The sequence below is a fragment of the Macrobrachium nipponense genome, chromosome 35 (assembly GCF_015104395.2).
Source record: "Macrobrachium nipponense isolate FS-2020 chromosome 35, ASM1510439v2, whole genome shotgun sequence".
Taxonomy (NCBI): Eukaryota; Metazoa; Arthropoda; class Malacostraca; order Decapoda; family Palaemonidae; genus Macrobrachium; species Macrobrachium nipponense.
In genome coordinates, this window is record NC_061096.1 from 12,221,301 (window position 1) to 12,247,726 (window position 26,426).

Below are 26,426 nucleotides of genomic sequence, written 5' to 3' on the forward strand. Positions count from 1 at the left end.
GGTTTTACATTCACATTTTCCTAGCACCAAAAGCGACAGGTAACTGGAGACCATCATTGACCTTTCCACCTTGAATCATTTAGTCAGGAAGACAAGGTTCAAGATGGAGATGCCGTAGACAGTGTTAGCAGCAGTGAGGGACAACGACTTCTTGCTGTCAATAGACCTAAAGGATGCTTACTTCCTTATTCACCCTTTGCCTAGGAAGTTTTTTCGCTTCACTCTGGGAGAGCAGAAATATCAGTTCAAGGTCCCGTGCTTCGGGATGACCACGTCCCCTCATGTGTTCACAAGGTCTTTGCCCTCATCTCGACATGGGTCATGCTCAGGGGATTTGCTTGTTAAGATACGTCCATGACTGACTGGTCTTAGCAAGCTCCAGGAAGAAACTGTAGCAGGACTGAGATTGTCTTCTTCAGTTTTGTTTGAAGCTAGGCATAATAGTAAGCCTAGAGAAGTCAAATCTTGTTCCCAACCAGAAAGCTCTTTATCTAGGTATGGTTATAGATACAGCAATGTCGAAAGTTTTTCCATTGGACCAGAGGCCCTTCTAGAGATCTTGTCTTCTTTGGAGAAGCTGGTCCCTCATGGTCGTCTTCATCTTCGGTCTCTGCAATGAAGATTGAAAGACTTATGGTCCCCGGCAGGAGATTCCCCTCTACAGAGAGTTCCTCTGTCCGAAGAGGGAGGCAAGACCTTCATTGGTGGTTGGAAGACTAGAATCTCGTGGTGGGTATCCCTCTGCATTCTCCTCCTCCAGACTTCCTTCTGTTTTCAGATGCCTCTCTCACGGGTTGGGGTCCTCATCTACGGGACCTCATTGCATCAGGCATTTGGAGTGCGAAAGACAAGCAGCTACACATCAATGTTTTGGAGCTGAAGGCAGCTTTTCTGGGTCTGAGATAGTTTCAGGAGAAGTTAGTGGGTCTGGTGTCTTGTCACCTTCATTCATTGACAGTCGAGTTACACCAGTGGGCGATTGACATCTCAGCGAAGCTCTCGGCCAGGTACATTCCAGGCAAGAGGAATGTGGTCACCGACAGGCTGAGTTGTTGGAACCAAATCCTGGGCACAGAGTGGTCTCTGCATCAGGTTGTGGTGGACAGGCTTTTGCAGGTTTGGGGGAGGCCTATGCTAGACCTCTTTTCTACTCACTTCAACAGAAGACTGAAAGTTTACTGTTCGGTGGTCCCTGATCCTCTTGCTCTAGCAGAGGATGCCTTCCAACACCCTTGAGACAACCTTGAGGTGTACACCTTCCCTCTGTTTTGCCTTATACGTCAAGTTCTGAACAGGGTAATGAGTTCTCGAAATCTCTGATGACTTTGGTAGCTCTTCTGTGGCTGCAAGCAGAATGGGTTCAAGACCTTCTGTTCCTTCTGTCAGCGTTTCCAAGAGAGATTCCCCTGTGGCGGCAGCTTCTTTGCCAGCCTCAAAAGGTTTCACCAGCTGGTAGAATCCCTGTCTCTTCAGAGATGGAGACTATCAAGTATCTCCTATGAGGGAGAGGTTTTTCTCAGGGGACAGCAGGACATATGTCCAGTTACCTCAGGAAGTCCTCTTCAGCAGTTTACTAGGGGAAATGGGCAGTCTACTGTGATTGGTGTCATCGATGGGGTTTCTCTCCACTCAAAACCCGTTCAGATTATAGCAGATTTTTTGGTCTTAATCAGGAATGAGAAAGGCCTTTCTGTTTCTGCTATCAAGGGCTACAGAGCAGCGTTGAATTAGTGTTACTTCTGAGAGGCTTGGACATCTTCGTCCTGGGAGATCTCTTTGCTGTTCGGGTTTCGAACAGACCTGTTCTCCAAGGGAACTCAAGCCTCCAGTATAGGATGTTTCGCTTGTCCTGAGAGGTTTCACTCGAGCTCCTTGCGTCGATCATCATACAGAGATTTGGCGCTCAAGACAGTTTTCCTTTTGGCCTTGGCTTCTTCGAAAAGAGTGTGGGAGCTTCATGGCCAAAGTTATGATATGAAAAGTACCACGGGTTAGGGGTCTGGGGCCTTCAAGTTTATCCCAGAATTTGTGGCCAAGACTCTGTGCGTCTTAAAGGCTCAAGGATTATCGAAATGATACTCTAGCAGTGGCTTTACTTTACAGTCACTGCTAGCATTTGCACACAGTGCAAGGGTCAGACGGTCCTTCATGGGTTAATGGCCTGGCATCTTCTTCTCCTCTGCAGTGATGTAAGTTCTCCATGGCATTTTCTTCCAAAACAACCGGTTTCGTCACAGTTGACACTTGTAGGGGGATGTAGCCTTCCTTCGCAATAAGCACAGCAAAACGTGCGATATACTCCTCAACTGCCTTAATGTCAGCACTCACAGCTTCACCATGCCTCATCACCGAGTGGATGCCAGTTCTCTTCTTGAAATTATCAAAGCAGCCATGACTTGCCTTAAGGGGGCCAGCCGGTACCCTTATATATAGGGTATAGGGCAAAAAATTTAAAGTAATGAAAAAATTCATGGAGCTTCATATGGCAATGGAGAATACGTATACAAAATATTTAGTCAAAATTCCTCTTACTTTCGTAGTTACAGGGTAATTAGTAAACATAACTCAATAAGCCAAAAACATTGATCCTTACAAGAAAATACAATATTTCTTCTGTTATTATAAATTTTGATAATTATTGTCAAAGAAATTGTGAGCAATGGCATCTGTAGAGATTCCATGAGTTGCAGGAGGTAAGGGAGTCAGCTTACCACCTTTCAGTGCGCGTAGAAACCTCATGTAATGTACACGTTCAAGTTTCACCTCTGACATTTGCTTGCTTTTACGTATGTTTATCTTTGTTTCGCCAAGAATTTCATCATGCCAATGAGGAAAAGACAAGGAAAACATCTCACTAACATACAGACGAAGAAAATTCGCTGTAATAAGCCAAGTTAGTGAAGGAGAGAGAGAGAGTTGCGTAGGAAGGAGTGACCCATCTTGCCTGACGCAGTGCCCCAGGCTACAATATATGAGCAAAGGGATCTTCATTTTTAATTAAACTATGATAAATAACATAGCTTTGGTTTATTAATACCCAAAAAATAAATATACATTTATAATAATCATTATTTATTAACATTGTCTTTATAAAAATACAAAGGAAAACTTTGAATGCCCGTATCTCAAAACTATACTTATTGACCTTCAAATTCTATCTTCTCACTTAGTTTTAAAGCTTATAGCATTGAAATTTGGTATATAACTTAGAAAGACATTATAGAACAATCAAATGAAGCCCTTTTTTCCAGTTTTTGTTTCATTTTTTTTTTCCTGATTTATAGGTTTTTTTTTAACCATAATGAAAAAATTCATATTAGCAAAAAAATGACTTTTAGAAAAAAACTCATTACTATTTGATTGGAGATCTACTATAGCATATGGTAGTAATCCCAGGTCTTGATATTAAATATCAAGGGAGGAGATAGAATTTGAAAAAAGGTTATTTTCAGGATAAATTGCCCTTGCATCACAAAACCGAAGGCAGAGGCGAAAATCATATCCGGTTTGGAGATGTCCCAAGTCACCTTATTAAGTGGTATGAATGTCAAAGTCCTGTCCTTAAAAAATGGCATTAGCCGGCGGGCGCCCTTAAAATTATCTTCTGCTGCCTCTTTTGAAGTTGATGGTACTTTCTTCTTCAAGCCGCCGTAAATAATGCGTGCCTTTTTGCATATTACAGACTCTGTCACTGTATCTCCTGCCAGCTCTCTCTCTTTCACCCACACCAGCAGAAGCTTCTCCATTTCTTCATGGATATTTGTCTTTAATTGGGACAGAATTGTAGTTCCTATCACTTGTGTTGCACTTTTGATGGCATCCTTTTGTTTATGGATGGCACAAATTGTAGAGGTACTGCAGCCTTGCCAGTTCAATCACTCATACACCACGCTCATGTTTTTCTATTATTTCTTGCTTTACTTCTATCAACATTCTCTTCTTCTCACCACTGTCCTTTACACTCACTTTCTTCAACCCCATGATGGCACACAAAAAAAATTAAGTAAAAAATGTAAGAATGATGCAAGAATGAGTACAACACACAAGATTCTACTTGATTCTGCAGGTAACACGTGAGAATGAACGAGATGCTGGTTGTGCTTATGCTGGACCCGTGCGCCAACTAGTGGCAGCCTCCTGAAGCACTTGTATCTCGGAATTCCACTTGTATCTTGGACAAAAATATGGACCGAGTTCCAGTTTGTATCTCTAAACTCTTGCCTTTGCCATCTAGTATGAATGAAAATAAAAAAAAGCTGGTCCTAGTCAGACTATGCAGGCTGCAGTTCCTATATTCTAACTGGCCTGGAATTGTCAGATCTTAATGTCCTGTAACAAGTATGAACTGGAGGCTTTTACAAAATACTGTTAGAAGACAAATGGTGAAGAGATCACTATCTCAAAAGAATGCTGTGTTCCTGGAAACATTCCCATTAGAATCAGAAGTTATGTGTACGTTGGTGATTGATTAGCTTCATCATCATCTTATATTTCTTATTTCCCATGAGGGCACAGTGATGCTAGTGAGCAGTATGTTAGTTGGTTTGTAGATTACATAGAGCGCAAAACATATTTCTTGCTTAAAAAGCACAATCTACTTCTGTTGTACACGATTTGTTTCTGGTGGTATTATTATAAATTCTAGTGTTCGCACAATAACTGCTTTAATAATCTTCAGGTAATTCAAGTTAATTTCAGCATAAAGTTTATCAGGTAATAAAAGGATTGTCCAGTGGGTAGGCTCAAAATTTAAAATATAAAACTCTTATTTTACGAAGGGTGCTTTCCTCTCACTCACTTCCCCCCCCCCCCCCCCCCCCCCCCCCCCCCCCCCCCCCCCCCCCCCCCCCCTCCCCCCGGCCAAAAGCATCTTGAGAAGACTAAGTCTTCAAGGAATGTAATGTTTTGGTAAGCTAGGGAACTTAAACAGGTGAAAAGAAGTCTTACCCGAGTCAGAAAATTGCTTCATTTTTCATTCAAATGGGAAATTGAGTTCAACACAACTCTTATAGATTGCTTGTAAAGACAGAAGTAACAAGAGGTTCGTTTATATGAAATAAAAATTATTTGTATTTTTAATATTATTTATCAAATACTACTTATTATAGCACTGAGATGTAGTATGATATGACCTTTGATGAAGTAAAGATTATAGATGTTTTCTAATACAATGTATTAGTTGAACACATTAGGGAAGCTTGAAAAGAGGCCCTTTGCTGAAATCTTTTCTTTTTCACACAGGAAAGAGCTGGGGAATCAGAACAGAGAGTGAAAGAAATAACCAGAGACATCAAGCAACTGGATACAGCAAAAAGAAATCTTACTACCTCTATTACAACACTGAATCACCTACAGATGCTAGTGGAGGGAGTACAAAAATTAGAGTAAGTAATGTTTGCAGGAATTGCAAAAAACTACCTATGTATTTAGTTTTTCTGAAACGATGTGTTCATACATGCCTATTTGAAACTCTGAGCCTTCTCCATTATATAATCCCCATCTTCATTTATAATTTCAAACCCATGTCCTCCGTGTACCTCATGCCCATCTCTTCACTTTCCCACCCTGCCAGTCATATCAGGATAAAAACCATCCCTTATGAAATCTATATACAGGTAGTCCCCAGGTATTGGCAATCCGGTTTTGTGGCGCTTGTTTAGCGCTGAAAATCAGCTGAGGCACCAAAATGCGCCAATTTCCAGCTATCAGTGCTAATAATAGAGTATTGGCACCAATACTTATCTAACAGAGGCGCCATTAACAGGTTATCTGCACCAAAATCCAGTTATCTGCAATTTTCACTTATCATCAAATCATTGGATGCATTCTAAAAGTCTGGTCCTCATTGCTTTACTTTTTTAAAGTGAAGAAGAAATTCTACTTTGAGAAAAATCCTTATGTTGTCTTGTAGCAAAACAAAAATATCAACCTCTTTGGTGTCTTGTAACTTCAACACATCCAACTTTGTCCCTTAATCTCATTGTCTTTTGCTGTATCTTCTCCCAAGGATTGTCGGGTACCTGATCCACCAATGATATGTCCACAAGATTGCATAACAGTCAATTTGCAGTAGAAATATTTCCATGTTAATTTTAGTCACTCTCCTGTAGGACTTGAGTACTACTCTTTACATTTTTGCTATTAGACACAGACCATTGTGTCACATGTCTCTCTTCACTGATCTCCCTGAGCTGGTTGGATATGTTAGTGAGAACTTAAGGTACACCTGACAGAAGATGCTAACACATGGGAGAACCACAATTACTGCACCTGCTGGCTGATTATGCATATTTTTCAAGCTCTTCTTTGATTCTATCCTTCCCTCCTTTTTCTTGGTCAATCTAGAGCTTACTGCTTTAGTGAAAGGTCAAGCTTTTTTATTCTTGTTTTAAAGTGATTTTTCTCTTAGCAGTATCAGTGTTTCTGATTCTGTGACTCTGCACCTGTCTTATCTTATGCTTTTTCAATATTTTATTGTGTGTAAACATCAGGAATTTTCATAGGAAATCTTTAATATACATATCTTTTTCTAGCACATTTTTAATTGTTTTTATGTACTTATTGTAATTGTACCTCTGATAGTCTTTACACATACTGTGCGTACATGATTATAAATGAAAAATTACTGGGATATTATTGTCAAGAGAATAGCTCATGAAAAGGAAAATTCTAGATTTGCCTATCAAGATACTGTGGTAGTATTATACTGCAGATGTGAAACTGTGTGTGTAGTTTTGTTATGACAAATTTTCTATTATTGCATTTCCTTTCAATTACATTTGTAAACTTGTAATGGCACTTTTCCAATTACAGTACCAAACTGGTTATTGTCTATGCTCACTGTGTATATTTGTATATCTTCGCAGAGCCCTAAAAGTACGGCGTGAATATGGGGAAATAGCAAGTCTTCTTCAAGGTGTCATGAATGTATTGGAACATTTAAACCGATATAGACATATCCCCCAAGTTGCAGACTTGGCCAGACAGGTAAAAGAACTGCAATTTTTTAAAAATGTCTGTTCATGGTGTACTATAAAGTTTTATTGAAATAAAAAAAATCTAATGAAAAGTTCATTTCAGGTACCAAAATTGTGTCAGAATGGACACAACTGTATTGTACAAAAAACTGCCTTATTGATTATTTTTTATTTGTGGCTAATCTGGAGTTTCCAGAATAAGTATACCGTTTATTTCCGCGTATAAGACGACCTTTAAATCCTAAAATTTCCCCCCTAAAAGGATCATCTTATACTGCAATACTAAAGATCAAACCTTGAATTCTAAGATATGTATCTGTAGGTTAGCCTCGGCCTCCGTGCTATAGCCTAACCACCAATATACATAAAGATTAACTATATGAAATAAAGTGACAATGAAGGTAATAAAACCATTTTACCATATGTATTACAGGCCGCCCTCGGTTAGCGGCAGGGGTTCCGTTCCTGGCTGCAGACGCTAAGCAATTTTCGACGCTAAGCGATTTTAAAGCCTACAGCCGCTGCACACCTTTCAGAACACTAGACCAGTTAACAGTGCCAAAATCCTGCAATGGCGCAATAACTAAAATTATATTTATGCCGTATAGTACTATAGAATTTACTGTACATTAGTACTGTACAGTACATTATAGTGTATTAGTATAAATACTGTAAAGTGAAAAAAAGCCTAGCTTTAATCCTTTGGGTGTCTAGAGTATGTAAAGATATACTAAGGTTTTATACAGTGCACAGGTAGCTGTAGTGTTCAAGTTACGATGATTCGTCTTATGATAATCCAATTTTATGAGAGACCAAATTACAATAGCCTAACTTTATCCCATCTTCTAGTTACATAAGTTCAAAAACAGCAAAAGAGAATGATGAAAGTATGATTTTAATGTTATACTCGTTGCCTAAATGTATACAGCCATGAACAACTGAACGAGAAACAACTTTTATTTTCTAGGTACAACCAAATTGGATAACAACATCCGTTTGGCTTGTATTTCAACCATCGTACTATAGTACACTATTACCGTAGTTGTTATAAATGACGTTATGTGGAATAGGACTGAGATATCTTAATGTAGTAACTTTATTCACTATGGATCAAAGATCAATATAGATCAAAGATCAGTCGGGAAATATACTGTTAAATTTAAACCTAGTTATAGCTGAAGCTGAGAAAACTGGTCAAGCTGCTAATGACTTATTGTGCATTGGCAACAAGGATAAAACTCCAGTACACGTATGCCGTCATATACAACCATAGATGAAACTGATAAAATCATTTTAATCAAAACTACTGTGCTTGAAAGAACACATTTTACTGTTGGTTTCACGCCTTTAAAAGATAAATAACGTAAAGTTCGTATTACGATGATATAAAGGAAAATTGTATTGTTTTACTCAGTAAACATGCCGCCAAGGTAATCTGTTTAATGAAAAAAAAAAAAATAGTTCACAATCACAACCAGACATATTCAAGTAATATTTCCTCCTAAAAACACATCTTATAAGGAAAAATAACCTTGTCTCATATAAGTCAAGTATCTAGATATTAGTTTATGCTAACTAAAAGCAAGAAAATTTGCTCAGAATTGCATTAAATGGGGCGAACAAACTCGTATTCGCCATCAGCTGATTTCCAAACCAAAACATTGACCGCTTCGCGGAATACTGACTTAGATATACCGTAGTATTTTGTAATACAATAATATGAGAATACATACAGTATTATTGGATACAGTGAAGTACGTAATGTATAACTTTTAAAAGATTTATGGAAAAGATGCATATTTACTTATTCTTCTGTGCTTATTTTAATTTTCGTCACTATGCCATGTACGTAGCAGTGGCATCTCGAGCTTGTAAGGTCGCACCTTAGATTTTGCTCGCGTAACAAAGCAAAAAATCAACAGAGTTGCAGTTATATTTTTTACTTCTATCCCATGGAAAAACAAATTGCAGTGTTAGAAAATCGAATGTATATGTGAGTTTTGTATTTTAAAATCCATTTATGCAACAGTTGTAAATATAATTTGTTATAAAAACATGATTCAATGATATAAATTAAAATATTATTATTCGGGTACGACTGAGCAACCTATTGTCTTCGTCATGTGAAGGGCTGTTACAAAGACTTCAAATGGACATGTGTACTGCCACTTTATCATATTATTTTTCATACACATTTTAAACATAAAAGCATGAAGACTTATAACAAAAAGCTGATGTTTCATTAACAAAATGAGTTATAATTAGCTCCCAATTTGATAAAATATAACCACGTGAAGTCTTTGTAATGCATTTTTCAGAACAGCGGCGGACAAGAACCAATATGAATAAATATCCTCTGATATATGCGGAAGGCACTTACAAAAGCTGCCGTAATTTGTATCATATTTATATACAAAAATAAAAACACCCTATACGTAATACATTTTCATGCATATTTTAAACATAAAAGCATGAACATTTATAAAATTGACACATCGATCGCTAAATTTTTGGAAGAGTGGCAGGCAGCAGTGGACAAGAACGAACATGAAAAAAACATCTTTTGATAATGTAGAGGGTAGTTTCAAAAGCTGCCTTTGTATCATATTTATGCATAGAAATAAAAATACCCTTTATGTAATACATTGGCATATCTTCATATCAAATAGCCCATTTGAGGAATAATTTATGCAATCCCAGGTGAGAAAATGTAAACATCGATTTACGGTTGCGCTGACAGCAACCTTTATCTTTCTGTAACCTTTAAGAAATTTCAAAGTGTAATTACAGTAGTAATAACATTTATGATAACATAATAGTATTCATTTTTCATTATTGATTGATCACATGTACACTCTGGAAGGAAAGTTAAGATACAGTTTTTTAAAATCTTCGGACATATATTGTTCAATATATGGCCACTCTAGAAAGGGGGGCAGAGCTTCAAAATCATTGCTTTCTAGATTTCCATTAACTTTACACCATAAAGATTCTGTAGAGGTCCTATAATCATTTATACTTGAATGTAGAAACAGTCTCTATAATATTCGTTAATGTTGGTATGGTAACATCAGTTCAGGGTAGAACATCAATCATCCTTTTTTAAAACCTACTGTGAAACCTTATTTATAAGCAATGTTTGACACTAAACTGACGTAAAATTCATACGTAATTGAAGACAGATCTTAAACAATGAGAGAAAGTGTTTTAAAATTTGGGCAGTACTTGTGGGAATTGTGAGGAACATACAGTAAAGAATGAAATATTATGACGATAGAGAGAGAGAGCGCACAAGCATAGGCCTATTGATAGAGATACTCAATTCATTATATTTACTTGGAGAGATTAAGTGATAATATTTTTTCAAATGTTTCAAAAGTGGAGGAGAGAGAGAAGGAGAGAGAGAGGAGGAGAGAGGAGAGGAGAGAGAGAGGGAGAGAGAGCGAGAGAGAGAGAGAGAGGGGGAGAAGAGAGAAGGAGAGAGAGAGAGAGACGAGAGAGAGAAGAGAGAGAGAGCACAAGCATATGCCTATCTATAGAGATACTTAATTCATTATATTTACTTTGAGAGATTTGAGGGATAATATTTTTTCAAATGTGTTTTAAAAGTGGAGAGAGAGAGAGAGAGAGAGAGAGAGAGAGAGAGAGAGAGAGAGAGAGAGAGAGAGAGAGAGAGAGAGAGAGCAAAATCTGCTTACGTGAAAGCTTAGGCCTATTTATAACTTAATTTCATTATATTTTCTTTGGGAGATTGAGTGGTAATATATATTTTTAAAGTACATTTTTGGAGTAGAGAGAGAGAGAGAGAGAGAGAGAGAGAGAGAGAGAGAGAGAGAGAGAGAGAGAGAGAGAGAGAGAGAGGAGGGAAGAAGAAGAGAGAGGGAGGAGAGAGAGAGAGAGAGGAGAGAGAGAGAGAGAATATTATAGTATTGGTAACGGACTTGTGACTGGGGAAAGGCAGAAGAAAGAGCGGTGACTCAGTGCACAGATACCTGGGAAAGAGGGTGATGAGACTGCCAAGATCGTGCTGCACTATGCTAGATAAAGTTAATTCTCTAAGAAATTCATATCCTAATCTTTATTTCATTCGACAGTTGCCGTAACATTCTTGATATAGTCTGTACTTTTGAAAATCGGGTTTCATCCACAAATCATTCACGAAAAAAGCTGTTACGTAAAAATATTTATTACCACAAATGACTCAATATGTATTGCACAGGCAATTATTGTGCAGAAAATGCCGTTGTGTTGGGAGATCTTTCAGCCTCGTGGCAAAAAAAATGCAGTTGTGTAGGGATGTAAGCTACTACGAACTGCTTTGTAATGGGAGCATATAGCCAGAAAATCTTTGAGCTGACATACTACTTTAACCTTGATAAAGATTTGTGATTAAAGACAGTAGCTTTGTAAACAGCAACTAGCATTCGATCCACGTCAATGTTAAAGTAATCAAAGTGTGAAATCCTTTACGTAAGCCAGTATCCAGTGACTTCCGCTTTCCCGCTCGAAGTTCTAGGGCTCCTCCTCACATCATGGAAAACGCTCTTACGGATGCAACTAGATTTGCTCAGCCTACCTTAGCTGTCGCAACATTGACTGCCATTGACGTCGGCTAACTTTAATCGCTTTGGAATGCAAACAAGAGTTTGTAGAAACTGAAATATTGCATTTACCACTTACGATGATGCAATAATATCCCCATTCAAGAACGAAAACGAGTAAATATTGTCGTCTTAATACATAGTACTACTATCAGAAATTCACATTCTATTTACCAAATCTCTATGAACAAATCCATCTGAGAAATTCCAATTACTTCGGACATATATTGTGTTTTTAAGTATCTGAACGGTTTTGTTTTGCAGTTTTAACTTACATATATGATATAATTTGCAGTGTATTTTCATATTCTTGAGTAATTTTAGCGATATTATGTCATCTCAGTAAAAACAAATGGGAAATTCAATGAACGAAAGCTAATGAAAACTGTATCTTCACTTTTCTTGTCGAGTGTACCACCATCTTAGGGATTGGATTCCAGTCTGGTTCTGGCGAGTCGACTTCAGCTTCATCGTCGATATACAAATCATCTTCGGTACTATTCATGGCGTTTTTAAAATTATTTTACGACACTATATTTTTATGTTCCCTCCATGCTTTTATGATAAATGCAGCGAACATCAAGTGAGGCAGAACACAAAGCTGTTTGTAATTTAAAATTGTAACTTTCGAACAATTCAGGCATATGAACGATGGTTGTGTACAATTATTATCGTTCATTATTGTAGTATTATTAGCAGTTGTTTGAGAATGGCAACAAAATGTAAGCAAAGCAATGGTTTCCCTTTACAGCGACCCTCTGTATGAAAAACATATAGACTCGGCTTTGTTAAACCAAACTTTGATCATTTATGAAAGGAGTGTATGTATCTCTGAATTAAGTTCCATTCAGCAACTAAAGACAGTGCTGATATCGGTAAAACACGATCAGCTGAGACTGTAAACAAACCTAGAATGCAAATCGCGCACCATCATTTTGTTCTTATAAAGTAATACAGGCGGCCCGCGGTTAATGGCCCAATCGCTTAGCAGCGAATCAGTTTTACAGCTGTTGTCAAAAATATTCATTAAAAAAATAAGGTATTTTAACCCTTTAACGCCAATTGGACGTATTAAACGTCGACATAAATTGTCTGTCGGGTGCCGATTGGACGTATGGTACGTCGATAAAAAAAGTTTTTTTTTTAAATTCGCGGAAAAATACTTATAGGCCTACCAGGCAAAAACTTTTTAATCACGTGCCTTGGGGGATGCTGGGAGCTCACGGATCAAGGCGTTGTTTTGTTTACAATCGTTACGCAGGCACGCAAGCGCAAATTTCTTTCTTATCGCACTAAAAAGTATCGGTGATCCATCTCAGAAATTATTTCGTCACTGACATAATTTTTGCACCATTTTAAATTAGCCGTTACATAGAGTATTATATATGAAAAGGTGCGCAATTTCATGTATAATACACAAAAAAAAAATACTCATGATTGTAACTTTTATCAGTTTTGAAATATTTTCATATAAATAATGATAAGTGCAAAATTTCAACCTTCGGTCAACTTTGACTCTACCGAAATGGTCGAAAACGCAATTGTAAGCTAAAACTCTTATATTCTAGTAATATTAAATCATTTACCTTCATTTTGCAACAAATTGGAAGTCTTTAGCACAATATTTCGATTTATGGTGAATTTATGAAAAAAACTTTTTTCCTTATGTCCACGCAATAACTCTTCCGAAAAAATCATAAATTTTTTCGTGCGATTGTCGTAATGTTTGCACCATTTTGAATTAGCCGTTACATAAAGTTTTATATGTGGAAATGTGTGCAATTTCATGCACAATACAACTAAAAACTACCCATGGTTGTAGCTTTTATCAGTTTTGAAATATTTTTATATAAATAACGATAAGTGCAAAATTTCAACCTTCGGTCAATTTTGACTCTACCGAAATGGTTAAAAAATGCAATTGTAAGCTAAAACTCTTATATTCTAGTAATATTAAATCATTTACCTTCATTTTGCAACAAACAGGAAGTCTCTAGCACAATACATATTTTGATTTATGGTGAATTTGTGAAAAAAAAAAACTTTTTTTTTCCTTACTTCCACGTGGTATCTCTTTTGAAAAAAATCCGAAATTTTTTCGTCCGATTGTCGTAATGTTTGCATCATTTTAAATTTGCTGTTACATAAAGTTTTATATATGAAAATATGTGCAATTTCATGTAGAATACAATTTAAAATAATTGAAGGTTGTAGCTTTTCTCATTTTCAAAATATTTGCATATAAATCACGATAAATAGAAAAAAAACACGTTTGGTCAACTTTGACTCTACCGAAATGGTCGAAAAACGCAATTGTAAGCTAAAACTTTTACAGTCTAGTAATATTCAGTCATTTATCTTCATTTTGAAACAAATTCGAAGTCTCTAGCACAATATTTAGGGTGAATAAAACGAATAACGGCAAGGCGGCAGTGATGTTTGGAACTGGAGAAATCACACCTACTCAGTGCTTATACAATGAAGTACTAATATGTGCATGTTTTCAACCAAACTTCGTTAAGATAAAAGGTATCTCCGAATTATATCTCTCCTAACAAATAATGGCAATGAAGATATCGATAATACTCAAATCAGCCTAGATTTTGAGAATGTAAACAATATCAAATGCAAATGATGTACATGACGATGTTTATATTCAGTAATACAGTAACTATATGATAATAGTAATATTGTTATTGGATACAACAAGCAAAAACAAGTCATCATTATTATTAATATAGTTGTACTGTATAATTTTTGCAAATAATCACTTCTCCAAAAAATATTTCGATTTGTAATTTAAAAGTTATCCTATACTACATATATGAGATAAATTCATGAAAATTTGCCATGATTTTTGGCCTTGTCTTATGTAAAGGTCGTCTTGTACGTGGAAATATATGGTATTTTAAAGCCAGATATTAAATTATCAGTGCTTGTCTACTAAGAGAGAATAGCTTTTATTTTGATGTGGTTCTAAGTATTAATTTAGTACTGTAAGTTTTTGCCTATTTATTAAACTTTTCAGGCAGAAAGACTAACAAGAACTGGTGCAAGTAATTTAGAAGATATTGTGATCTGCTTTGTCTTACAAATCAGATAATTTCAGCAATAAGTTACATTTGATTATCTCTAGCATAATTTAGTCCCTTCTACTAACAGAAAAGCTGCTGTAAGTGCAGTGATTGCTCGCCTTCATTCTGTCAAACTACTGCAAGTGTCCCTTAGGTGTTGAGCAGCTTCAGTGTTGCATGTCATCTGTCAGCAGCAGATTAAATATGTAATGACCATAACATGAACAACTTTTATGTGTTTTAAAGTTATTTTATTTTCCAATATTTTAGTTATGTATTGTCCATCCTTATTTTATTTTCCAATATTTTAGTTATGTATTATCCATCCTTTGTACACATATCTTGGTAATCCACCATATTCACATATATTCACAGTTTTGGAAATATTTTAGAACCTAATGTTGTATAAAAGGCAATTTAACCATGTATATCATGGTGTAGCCAGTGTTTGTTACTTCTGAATGTGTGCCCCGTACAACATTGCGTGTTCTTTAAAATTGTTGCACACTTCTTAATCTCTTTAAAGGAAGAAAGAAAAAAGCTTACGCAGGGTCTTCATTGCTGCATACCTCATGAATCATATGTATGTATGAGAATTTATTATCTTTGGGAAGTTGCCAGATGTTTTTATTAAGTGCATTTTTTATTGTTTTGCATGACCTTTATTCATTTCACATTTCCTTCATTTCCCATGGGATTTATTTTTATTCCACTTGTGAGATGGGGTCAGTAGAGAAATTTCTCATTAGGTTTCTGAACTTAGAGAATGTACAACCAGATTGCATGGTTTTTTTCTTGTTGTAGATGATGGTTTGCTAAGAAGATTATGTAAATACTGATTTTAATTATACCACTTACCTAGTAATTACATAGCTTTAGTTTCTGTTATTTGCAGCATTACAGATTAAAATTTTGCAGTAGTGACACGGATAAGTGTGTAGGTGACACCAGTCTCGCCCCCTAGCGAGAAGGTTAGGAACGACACAGCAAATTAGCTCATTCTGTTTCTACGATGCTAGGTGTAAACATCTGGTGTCGGCAGGAGTTATTAATTTTTTGCCTGTTATGTACCAGATTTCGGTATACAAACCGAAAATGGAATAGCTTCAGCCGAAAGTTTCAGGATGAGCTTTTTCCTTGTTTTGTTGGTTTTTTACTGAAGTTGTACATCATTAGTCCACATTTACAGCAAAATTGCAGTTAATTGGTCAACTACTCTGAGTGTCGGACTTCAATGTGTAAACATTGGTTTGTCAGACCGATGTTTACACTTGTTTCTGACTAGACATCGTTTAATAATACGTACGTTCCAGTAGCAATCTTTTGATTAAATCATCTTTACAATGAGTAACACAACAAAGTAAAATGTTGCTGAGTTAATACTAAGCATAGTAATGTAAACATTGCATTACTACCTTCCTGATAGAGTAGTGTAATAATGTAAACATTGCATTCGTACCAGAACGATGTTTAATTCCGCAAAGTGTTTTTGCAGAATTAGTAATTATTATTGTTGTTCGCTTAATAGCGTTTCGCCACTGCAACAGTATTGCAATAAATTTAAACACTTATCAATCTATTGAGATCCTAGTAAAAGCTAAAATATAATGTTATTAATTATAGGAGGCAACTTTCATTTTAAACGTACAAGAATCCACTACAGAGAGATTGTTATTATTAATAGGCTAGACGCCATGGTAGAGAGAGTAAAGTTTGTCACAGGCTCCGACTCTCATTTCCCATGAACTCCCTCGCTAAATTAAATTGTGGCTTATGGAATTACCTGCTTATTTCAACACTAAGATGTTTATAAAGACAAGAATTTCAGTCCTAATATAAAAGTCTCAAGATATAACCTAACCCAAGACCAACCAACTCTGCCTGGAAAAGGAAGAATTAACATGCTAACCCCACCTAAAAGGGGATGGAGACAAGGTAAGGAAACACCTCTGGATTAGTAATCTTTGTATTCTTAGTCTCTCGGAGAAGTTTGAATGAGACGAACGACAGTTTCTTTCTTTACTGTGCAAAGAATTAGAGTTAGAAGTAATGCTACAAAACTTATAAATCTATGGTTGGACTCTGGCGATATTTCTGCTTCTTTACTCAACGACGGCTGCCAGTCCTCTCTGGTTTCTTCTGTCAATCTACACTTGAGCCACCCTCGGTTCGAATTCGGCACCACCTCCTTAGGCGGTGTAGATCTTGGTTCTCCGCCCAACTGGATTCTTGATTCGTGGAGTGGTGTTTCCTTATCTTGTCCCCATCCCCTTTTAGGTGGGGTTAACATGTTAATTCCTCCTTTTCCAGGGGAGTCAATAATTTAACATGTTAATACAGGCAGTCCCCGGGTTACGACGGGGGTTCTGTTCTTGAGACGTGCTGTAACCCAAAAAAAAAAAAAAAAAAAAAAAAAAAATCGAAAATCGTCGTAAGCCGGAACATCACCTAAAATCCTAAGAAAACCTTACTTTTAATGCTTTGAATGCATTCAAAACTATGTAAACTGCATTCTTATTGTATTTTGCATAAAAAAAAACCTTCAAATATTGATTATTTTGCATTTTGTTCATGAAACTTACCTGTCAGATATATATATAGCTGTATTTTCTGAAGTCCGACAGAATTTAAAAAACTTCCGGCACACGCAGTGGTCGGCCAGGTGGTTAGTACCCATTCCCGCCGCTGGGAGGCGGGTATCAGGAACCATTCCCATTTTCTATTCATAATTTTTCTGTCGCCGGTGCTGGAAACACCTGTTTCCAGTACCTCCGTCTTAGATTTTGTAAACTTCATTGCCCTAAGTATCCTAATTGTCTTTTAATTTATTTACTTGGATTTGTGGCTAGGCATATGCTATCTTAAATTGATTTGAATTTGATTCATTTTTGCATAAGATATCTGAATCTAGTTAGGCTAGTTTCAGAGGGTGTTGTCTGCAAAGATAGGGTGTGGCTACCGAAAGCTTCGGTAGATCCGCACTTGGTATGCACGAGGGGTATGGGTCTTGCTTCTTTGTTGAGATTTGTCATGTAAGGAGTGTGAGACTTTGTCTAATTCCGTAAGGAAGACGTATGAGTCGTATGTACGCAATTAATCAGTAAACATGTCTGATTCCGTAAGGAAAACGTATGATTCGTATGTACGCAATTAATCAGTAAACAGAAGTCAGGGTAGTGAACCTGCTAACCTTCCTGTAGACTTTATTTTGCCTAACCCTGTAGTATGGCCTACGGGTTATGAATATGTCTGCGAGAGGTGATCGCTCTCCTTCATTGTTGTGAAGAGTGCTACTTCTGTAATTGTTACTCCTAACCCTGTAATGTTGCCTTCGGGCCCTAAACAGTGTCTGTAGAGGTTATTGCCCTTTCTCTAATACTCTTTCGATTCATAACTTAGAATCGAAAGTGCTTGCTTTAGAGAGCAATAGTGAAGTGGCTAAGTGCAGTGACAGTGCCCCTTGTGTAGTGGAGGGTGCGTCAGATCGGCCTTATTTCGCCTCTAGGCCGGGACCTCTGCTTGACTCCCAGGACCCGGGGAGAGCCGGATGTCCGAAAGCCGAAGGAGGGTTACGAGGAACCCCCACCGATCTGGCGTGCCGCCTTCGGCAGTTTCTGATGAAAATCCCCAGACTGCCAAAGTGCGTGCACATGCACGAATCCTGAAGGATTGCTTCTCGTCCTCCGAAGCGTCCTCCCCGCGCAGGGGTTGGAGCTTTCGGAAGGACTCACGCCCTCTAAATAGAAGCTTTATAGAAGAGGACGCTTCATGTCCTCTCTCTCTCGTTATGCGTTTCAGTGAGAAGTAAGAAGGCGAATGTCGCCTGATCACGTGTACGTCTTTCCACCGAGAAATATGAAAAAGAAGTCTTAGTAGCAGGACGCTTTTGAGAGCGGACGTCCGAGCTTTGTTACTATGAGAATAAGAAGGCGTTCCCTTCCCTCGTCCCTCGTATTCTCACACGATCAACCCTTCTCCTGAGACTGCTTCGTGCAGTCGGATTTCTCTCCGAGATGTATCTCGCTCTTCCCTGAAGGCAGTTTCTCTCGCTTGTTTTGACGCCTGTCAGGAGCGTGACGCTTTTCTGCATGCTTCTTTTGATGCTCGGCTTGGACGGGACGCTCGGATGGACGCCAGGCGCGCGCGGGTGCACGACAAGCGCGCACCAGTGGACGCCGAGCGCGCGCCAGTGGACGCCGAGCGTGCTCGCTGCTCGCCAGTGGACGCTGAGCGCGCGCGCCAGCGCACGCCAGGTGTGTCGCCTGGCTGAACGTTTCTGTTGAACTCTTCAAGCTCTTGTTTACGATTTGGGCCTCAAGAATTTTTACCTCTACCTTCGGTGATACCTTATACCTCACATGCAAAGAATGTGAAGTAAGCAGTGCTTCGGAGGAAGCTTAAAGTGAACAGACAACTTCGTCTTCGAAACCCAGCAAGACCTCGGGTTTCGTGAATTCAAGAGGTCTCTGTCAATATTATATTGCTTTTCGCAAAGGTGGATGGAGTTAAGGAAAGCTCAAGGGAAGATCTCGTTTGCTCTACCGCAGTCAAGACTTTGCGATAAGGCAGTTACGGGTTATGTAAAAGCTTGACGTCCTGCACGTCAGGACTCTCGGCAACGTTCAGTAGGATTCTTGCAAAGGCACTCATCAAAAGGACGCTCTTCAGGAAAGTGCAAGACAGGACTTCCTTTGCCATACTGCCAATAAATTTTAAGCTTTAGCAGGCATTAGTAATTATCCACCACTCCTCAACAAGGGGGGAAGGGGGTGGAAGCCAACAAGATTCAAACCCATGACTTCATTTTGGCTCTTGAAGTAGGAACTAGTTCTTGTGTTTTTGCTATTTATAAGAGGTACACTTGCCTCCCTTTTATAAATTTGGTCCAGAAGTCTGACCACTGATCCTGCGGTGCACACCCCGATCAGCTGGGCAGAGGCTAGGATCCCTCCCTTTGCTCTTACGACCAGGGAGGGAACCAATGTAGGACGAACACCAGTCTGTTCATAAGACTCAGATTCCACCCACCAATAAGTGAGTCTTCCTATTGTTAAAGGACCGAGGGTTTGTATACGTATCGGAACAAATAACAATTTGTCGAAAATTGTATTTTTCCTAACTTCAGTGGTCCCCCGTATTCGCGGGGGATGCGTACCAGACCCCCCGTGAGTACTTAGAACCCGCAAATGTTTGGAACCCCTATAAAAATGTTAAAAACAGCCTATTTTGTTAGTTAAAACTCAAGAAAAACCATTAAAATTTTTCATACATGGTTTTTTTTAATAGTTTTATCACAAAAAGTGCATTTTATGATGAAATTGATAAAAAAAACCAGGAATTTGTGGATATTTCCCATAGAGAAATACTGCGAATGTGCGAATTTTCCGCGAATAATGCGGGGAAACGTTCCCGAGAGAAATCTGCGAATGTGTGAGTCCGCGAATCCAGAGAACACAAATACGGGGGCCCCACTGTATACAAACCTGAGGTCCTTAACACATAGTCCCACCTCATGCCACCCCTCACTCTGCGTTTCCTGGGCCTAAAGCAAAGTGACTCCTCTCCTCGCAGTCGGGCTGACCGCCAACTGCCGAACCCCCTTGTTCGAAGCTTACGACCAGTTCAGCTGCTGCTAAGTACCTTCCTATTGTTAAAGGACCTCAGGTTTGTATAGTTAGGAAAAATACAATTTTCGACATTGTTATTTTTCCCTAAGAATGCCAAGGTTACTGTAGTGCCTCCAAGTATATGACAATATGTTCTTCTTGTTGAGCCTCAGTTCCTGTTTTTCACTCTTATCCTAAGGAAGAGAGACACAAATGTAGAAAAGTTCTCCAACATCTCAGGGAATATTTAACCCTTTCTTTACTGAAAGTTTGGTTGGGGGTACACAGAGGAGTGTACCACCATTCAAGACTATTATGATAATAGGAAGTCCCCGGCTTACGACAGGGGTTTTGTTCTTGAGACGCGTCGTAACCTGAAAATCATGTAAGCCGGAAAATCGTCAAAAATCGTAAGAAAACCTTACTTTTAATACTTTGGCTGTATTAAAACTATGTAAATTGCATCTTTGTTGCATTTTTCATCAAAAAACCATCAAATATTGATTATTTTGCATTTTTGGAGTCATATTTCTTCCGTTGGATGGGCGTCGCTAGCGACGTAACCCTGGAACATGTGTCATAAACCTGGAAATAATTTCTAATGAATATAATTGAGAAGTGTTGTAACCTCGGAATGTCGTAAGCCGAACCCGTCGTAAGCCGGGGACTGCCTGTAATAATAATAATAATAGTATCCTTTATTTCAGCTCAGGCCCATATACATAGAATATACAAAATACAAACAGTAACATACACAATCTAGATACTTGAGACATGATAAAAAAATTAATAAATGGCACTTATCCCACGTATAGCTGAGGTTGCATAAAAGATAGTAATCATAATACAGTAGTACCTCGTACTTCAAACTTAATCTGTTCCTGAAGGCTGTTCGAAGTACGATTTGTTCGAAATATGAAACAAATATCCCCTTAAGAAATAAAGGTAATCAGGATAATTGGTTCTAGCCAACCCAAAAAGTCCCCCTTTTCACATTTTTTCTATTATTAATGTGTTCAAAAGTTAAATTAAGAGTGTAAAGTAATGAAACATTACGTTATATGAAGTAAAATTTTCTCAATTTTTATTTTTTTATGCACTATTTGGTAAAAATGGCGCCGGCTGGCTGGGGGATGGAGGGAGGAGAGATGGGAACCCTTTAAGCAAACCGAATTGGTTGCAGTATGCAAAGATTGATAAAATCAATTTTATTCACATATTAGGTACAAAGACAATCGAAGGAATCGATAGTGTGTGTGTTCGATTGTGACAGAGAGAGAGTGACTAATCGGCATGTTTACTCTTTGATCTTATGTGCACGAAAGAGATTAATTATGCCACAATTTATCAACTTACTGTTGGCAGACGGCAGAGTTTTAAAACAAACATGAGGGTTTTGCAAACAAATAAGTAATAAGTCAAGAATGCAAGAAAAGGAAAGAGAGATAAAATAACTTTTCACAAGGAAGCCATTTCAACAAACAATCGAAGGCATGCAGAAGCTGAAAGCGGCGCCAGTTTGTTTATCACAGAGTAGAGTTACTTGTACAGTAGTAAAATATCGTAACAAGCATTTGTCACCAGATTGGTATTTTACCGTAAGAAAAGTAAAAGTGCTTTGAGAAAATAGTGTAGTGTAAGTGAAAGAAATGTGTGAATAATCAACCCAGATCAGCTAAGTCAGTGGGAAGCGAAGCAGAGCCATTCTCTCTCTCTCTCTCTCTCTCTCTCTCTCTCTCTCTCTCTCTCTCTCTCTCTCTCTCTCTCTCTCTCTCTCTCTCTCTCAGTGCACTGAACACTGACTCGAGCAAGCTTTTTTTCTTCTATTTGCTATATACATTTGTTTTCATGTTTTATCATTGTTAAATTTATTGCGAAATATTTATATTTTTTATGTGAATTGGTACTGCTTTTACATACATATTATGGTAAAGATTTAACTGTTTTCTCTTCTCAACAATACCGCGACACACGATAACTTAAAATCATTCATTCATTTATTCCACAAAAAAATAATCACTCCCTCCCTCTACCTCAAGTTAGCTGTGTATCACCGCAATGACGAATGATTTTGTTAATCATGTATGCTAAATTTTATTTTAATGTATGACACTTACCTGGCAGGTATATATATAGCTATATTCTCTGTTCCACCTGGCAGAAATTTTCAAATCTCACGGCAAACGCTAGTAACCTATTAGTAGTTCAGGCAACCACCACCCCGTTACCGTGGAGCTAGCGCCAGGAACCATTCCCACTTGAGCCAGATTTTCTCTGCCAGCCGAACCGGCAACATTGTTGGTGGTTCCCTGCCAGGATTTTCATTCTCGTTGCTGACTTTTCATGGATTTTTGGTATTGTACTTGGAAACGTTAGCTTGACATTCGTTTTGGATTGTTCTTTAGATATGTCAGACACTGGTAGTATGTTTAGAGTTTGTGTGAAAGAGGGGTGCAAGGTAAGGTTGCCGAAGGCTTCGGTCGACCCTCACACTATTTGCAAGAAATGTAGAGAGAATGTGTGTACTTGGGAGAGTAGGTGTGTTGAGTGTGAGAATTTGTCAGAGAAGGAGTGGAAGATATTTATGAAATATGTTGAAAGGTTAGAGAAAGATCGAGTGAGGAGATCTGTTTCTCGTAGTGAGAGGTCGAATACTTCTAGTAAAAGGAGTGAATGTGTTTCCTCTCCAGCTCCTTCTAATGTAGAGATGGTAGTACCTTCTCCCCAGGTATCTCCTGCGCCCGCTGCTGTATCGGAGGAGGCGAACAATACTCAGATTGTTAAAGTGTTCGCTGCCCTTGCGTCCATGGGTGATCAGATACAGCGCCTTACAGATAAAGTCAGTGCTTTTGATGTGAGTGAAAGTGTAGTGGAGGGGGCATCTGATCGTCTCTCTCGTGCTCCTAGACCTAGACCTCTGTCAAGCTCCCAGACCCAAGGGAGAAGGCATGTCGACAGTCGAAGGGAGGCGAGAGAGGTTTTGTCGCGGTCAGGCGTCCCTTCGAACAGTCCTGTTGTAAGATCCCAGGCTGTTGCAGTTCGCCACAGAAAAGGCGTAACTGGGAAGTGTGCGTCCTCGGATGGTTCGACATCAGAGCGGGAACGTCGGTATTCGGTAGTGTCTCGCCCCCTCAAGAGGACTTTCAGGACATCGACCGCTCAGGATAGACGTTCTCAAGATCGTGAGGCTTGGAGTAGTGCGGAGGTTTTGTCCTCCTTGGAAGACGGGGACGCAGTTCCGATCAAGAGGAAGAAGATCGTTCATTCGAAAGAGGACTCAGTATGGGCGTTACGTTCCTGGATTTCGGCAAGAGACTCTCCTCTTGCTTGTCTTCCCCTCTTCTCTCTCCTTCGGGTAGAGTTCAAGATCGGTCTCCTTTACATCACAGTCCTTCTCGTCATCCTCCTCCTTCGGCTGCTGCCCGTCAGGAAGATAGTACTAAGGATTTCTTAAGGGAAATGCAGTCTAAGCTAGCAGTTCTCGTTAATTCATGGGATGCGCCTTTGCAAGGGTCTTTGAGGCGTAAGGACGATTTCCTTCCCGTGAAGTCTTCCAAGAAGACGGAAGACAAGTTTTTGCTCGCCGAGGATTTAGGACGCACTGGCTCTATGAGGACGGACGATCGGGTAGTGTTTCAGGACGCAGGACGCAGGAAGAAGAAGATGGTTTCTGTAGAAGCAGGATGCAAACGTCAGGACGTGGAACCGCTTGTTGTGGACGCAGGACGCAGGCGGCAGGAAGCGGATGTATCTACGATGGACGCAGGACGCCGATACTTCGTTGGTTGCAGGATGCAGGCGGCAGGACGTTGATCCGTCAGCAAAGCGTCAGAAAGATAGTGATTTGCAGGACATTTCTTCAGCAGAAGAAGAATTGGACTTTGTTGAGGAGAAGAATGTGGAACCTTCTTCGGATTACAAGATCCTCACTTCCCGTCTCCTTTCTATTTTTGAAGGGGAATTCCAACCTACGGCGCCTTTATCTCCCCTGTCTCAGTTTTCCAAGACTAAGACTCCAAAGAAGTCCTCATTCCTTAAGATAACTCTTTTGATTTCGGCTAAGAAGGCTCTTCAACGAGTGAATAACTGGCTGAAGGAGAAGAAAGAAGCGGGGAAATCCTCTTTCGCTTTTCCCCCAGCCAAGTTAGCATCGAAGTCGGGAGTATGGTACGCTACTGGAGAAAGTCTTGGCCTGGGAGTACCTGCCTCCTCCCAGGGGGATTTCTCCAGTAAAGTGGACAGCTCGCGCAGACAGGCGTTGCAGTCTGCCAAGGTATGGTGGACTTCTTCCGAATTTGACCACCTTTTTGAAGGAATTTTTAGGACTTTCGAAGTCTTCAATTTTCTTGATTGGTCTTAGGGAGCATTGGCGAACACCTTAGAAGACGAGAATTCTCAGGATACAGAAGTGGCCAAGAGCATTATGTCCTGCATGGACAAGGCTCTGAGAGATGGAGCAAATGAACTGGCATCATTGTTCGCAGCAGGAGTACTGAAGAAGAGGTCGCTTTTGTGCTCTTTTGCTTCGAAAGGTGTTTCCAACTCTCAGAAATCGGAGTTGATGTTCTCTCCCCTTTCAAACCAGCTGTTCCCTTCCGAGGTTATTAGGGATATAGCGCTGGCTCTATCTCAGAAGGCCACTCAAGATCTTCTCTCTTCTTCAGTAAGGAAGTTTTTACCGTCCAAGTTGGTTAAGAAGACTCCAAAGGAATCAAGGCCTTCTCAACAGCCCTTTCGAGGCAGAACTTTCGCTCGACCCGCTTTTAGAGGCAAGAGAGTACCCGCTAAAAGAGCAGCCAAGACCACCTCTAAGCAATGAGAACTCAGTCCTCCAGACAGCAGTAGGAGCCAGACTTCAAGAATTTTGGGAAGTTTGGCAAAACATGAATGCAGATCCCTGGGCCATCAACGTAGCTCGGGAAGGTTACAAAATTCCCTTCTTAAAGAAACCTCCTCTCGCAACATCTCCGAGAGCCCTAGGGGCAAATTACAACGATTTAGTGAAGAAAAAGGCACTGTGGGATCAAGTCTCTTCCATGCTAGAGAAAGGAGCCATAGAACCTGTTCTGGATCACGAATCTCCGGGATTCTACAACCGGCTGTTCCTGGTTGCGAAATCCTCGGGAGGTTGGAGGCCCGTGCTGGACGTAAGTCAACTAAATGTTTTCGTGGAGAAGACCAAATTCACTATGGAGACGAACGAATAAGTACTGGCAGCGGTACGTCCAGGGGACTGGATGGTTACCCTGGATCTACAAGACGCGTACTTTCATATTCCGATTCATCCAGGAAGCAGGAAGTATCTAAGGTTCGTGATTCAGAACAGGGTCTTTCAATTCAAGGCCCTGTGCTTCGGCCTTTGCACAGCCCCCAAGTGTTCACGAGGATGATGTCCAATGTAGCAAGATGGTTGCACTTACTAGGGATCAGAGTTTCTTTTTACTTGGACGACTGGTTGATAAGATCCCAATCGAGAAGTCAATGTCTGGAGGACCTGAAACAAACGTTGGATTTAGCAAAAGAATTGGGTCTTTTGGTAAACCTAGGAAAGTCTCAGCTGAATCCCAAGCAACAGATAGTTTATTTGGGGATTCAGATATCGTCAGCGACTTTTCGGGTTTTTCCATCCCCCGAAAGGCAAGCCCTATGCATTCGGAAGGTGCAGGACTTTCTAGAGAAAGACCGATGCTCAGCAAGAGAGTTGATGAGTTTACTGGGCACACTCTCTTCGCTATAGAGGTTCATTTCTCTAGGAGACTGCACATGTGACCTCTACAGTTTTTCCTGAAAGAAGCATGGCCAAGAAAATTGCAACCAGATTCATTACAGTTTCTAATTCCTGCCAAAGTGAAGGAGGAATTAAATTGGTGGCTAACTCCAGGCAGGTTAGCAGAAGGGATGTCGCTCCAACAGAAGAGCCCAGACCTCATCTTGTTTTCCGATGCGTCGGACGCAGGTTGGGGAGCGACATTAGGCCCTCAAGAGGTGTCAGGTCTTTGGAACGAGGAAGAAGCAAGTTGGCACATAAACAGGAAGGAACTGATGGCGATTTTCTTGGCCTTGAAGTTTTTCAGCGAGTTGGTACGCGACAAGACAGTGCAGATCAACTCGGACAACACCACGGCTCTGGCATACATCCGCAAACAAGGAGGGACTCATTCTTTTCCC

The 26,426-nt window shown here is 39.5% G+C and overlaps 1 protein-coding gene across 4 annotated transcripts in view; it reads left to right on the top strand.

Moving 5' to 3' along the window:
• The window catches only part of LOC135208425 (vacuolar protein sorting-associated protein 53 homolog), a 308,005-nt gene that overhangs the window by 169,349 nt on the left and 112,230 nt on the right, over nucleotides 1-26,426 (top strand). For 3 of the 4 annotated variants that reach the window (XM_064240578.1, XM_064240579.1, XM_064240575.1), the window contains 3 exons: nucleotides 5,242-5,384; nucleotides 6,867-6,987; nucleotides 15,179-15,235. In XM_064240578.1, the coding sequence (XP_064096648.1) occupies nucleotides 5,242-5,384; nucleotides 6,867-6,987; nucleotides 15,179-15,235 (321 nt within the window). The remainder of the gene's footprint in view (nucleotides 1-5,241; nucleotides 5,385-6,866; nucleotides 6,988-15,178; nucleotides 15,236-26,426) is intronic. The other variant, XM_064240576.1, reaches the window with a different exon arrangement.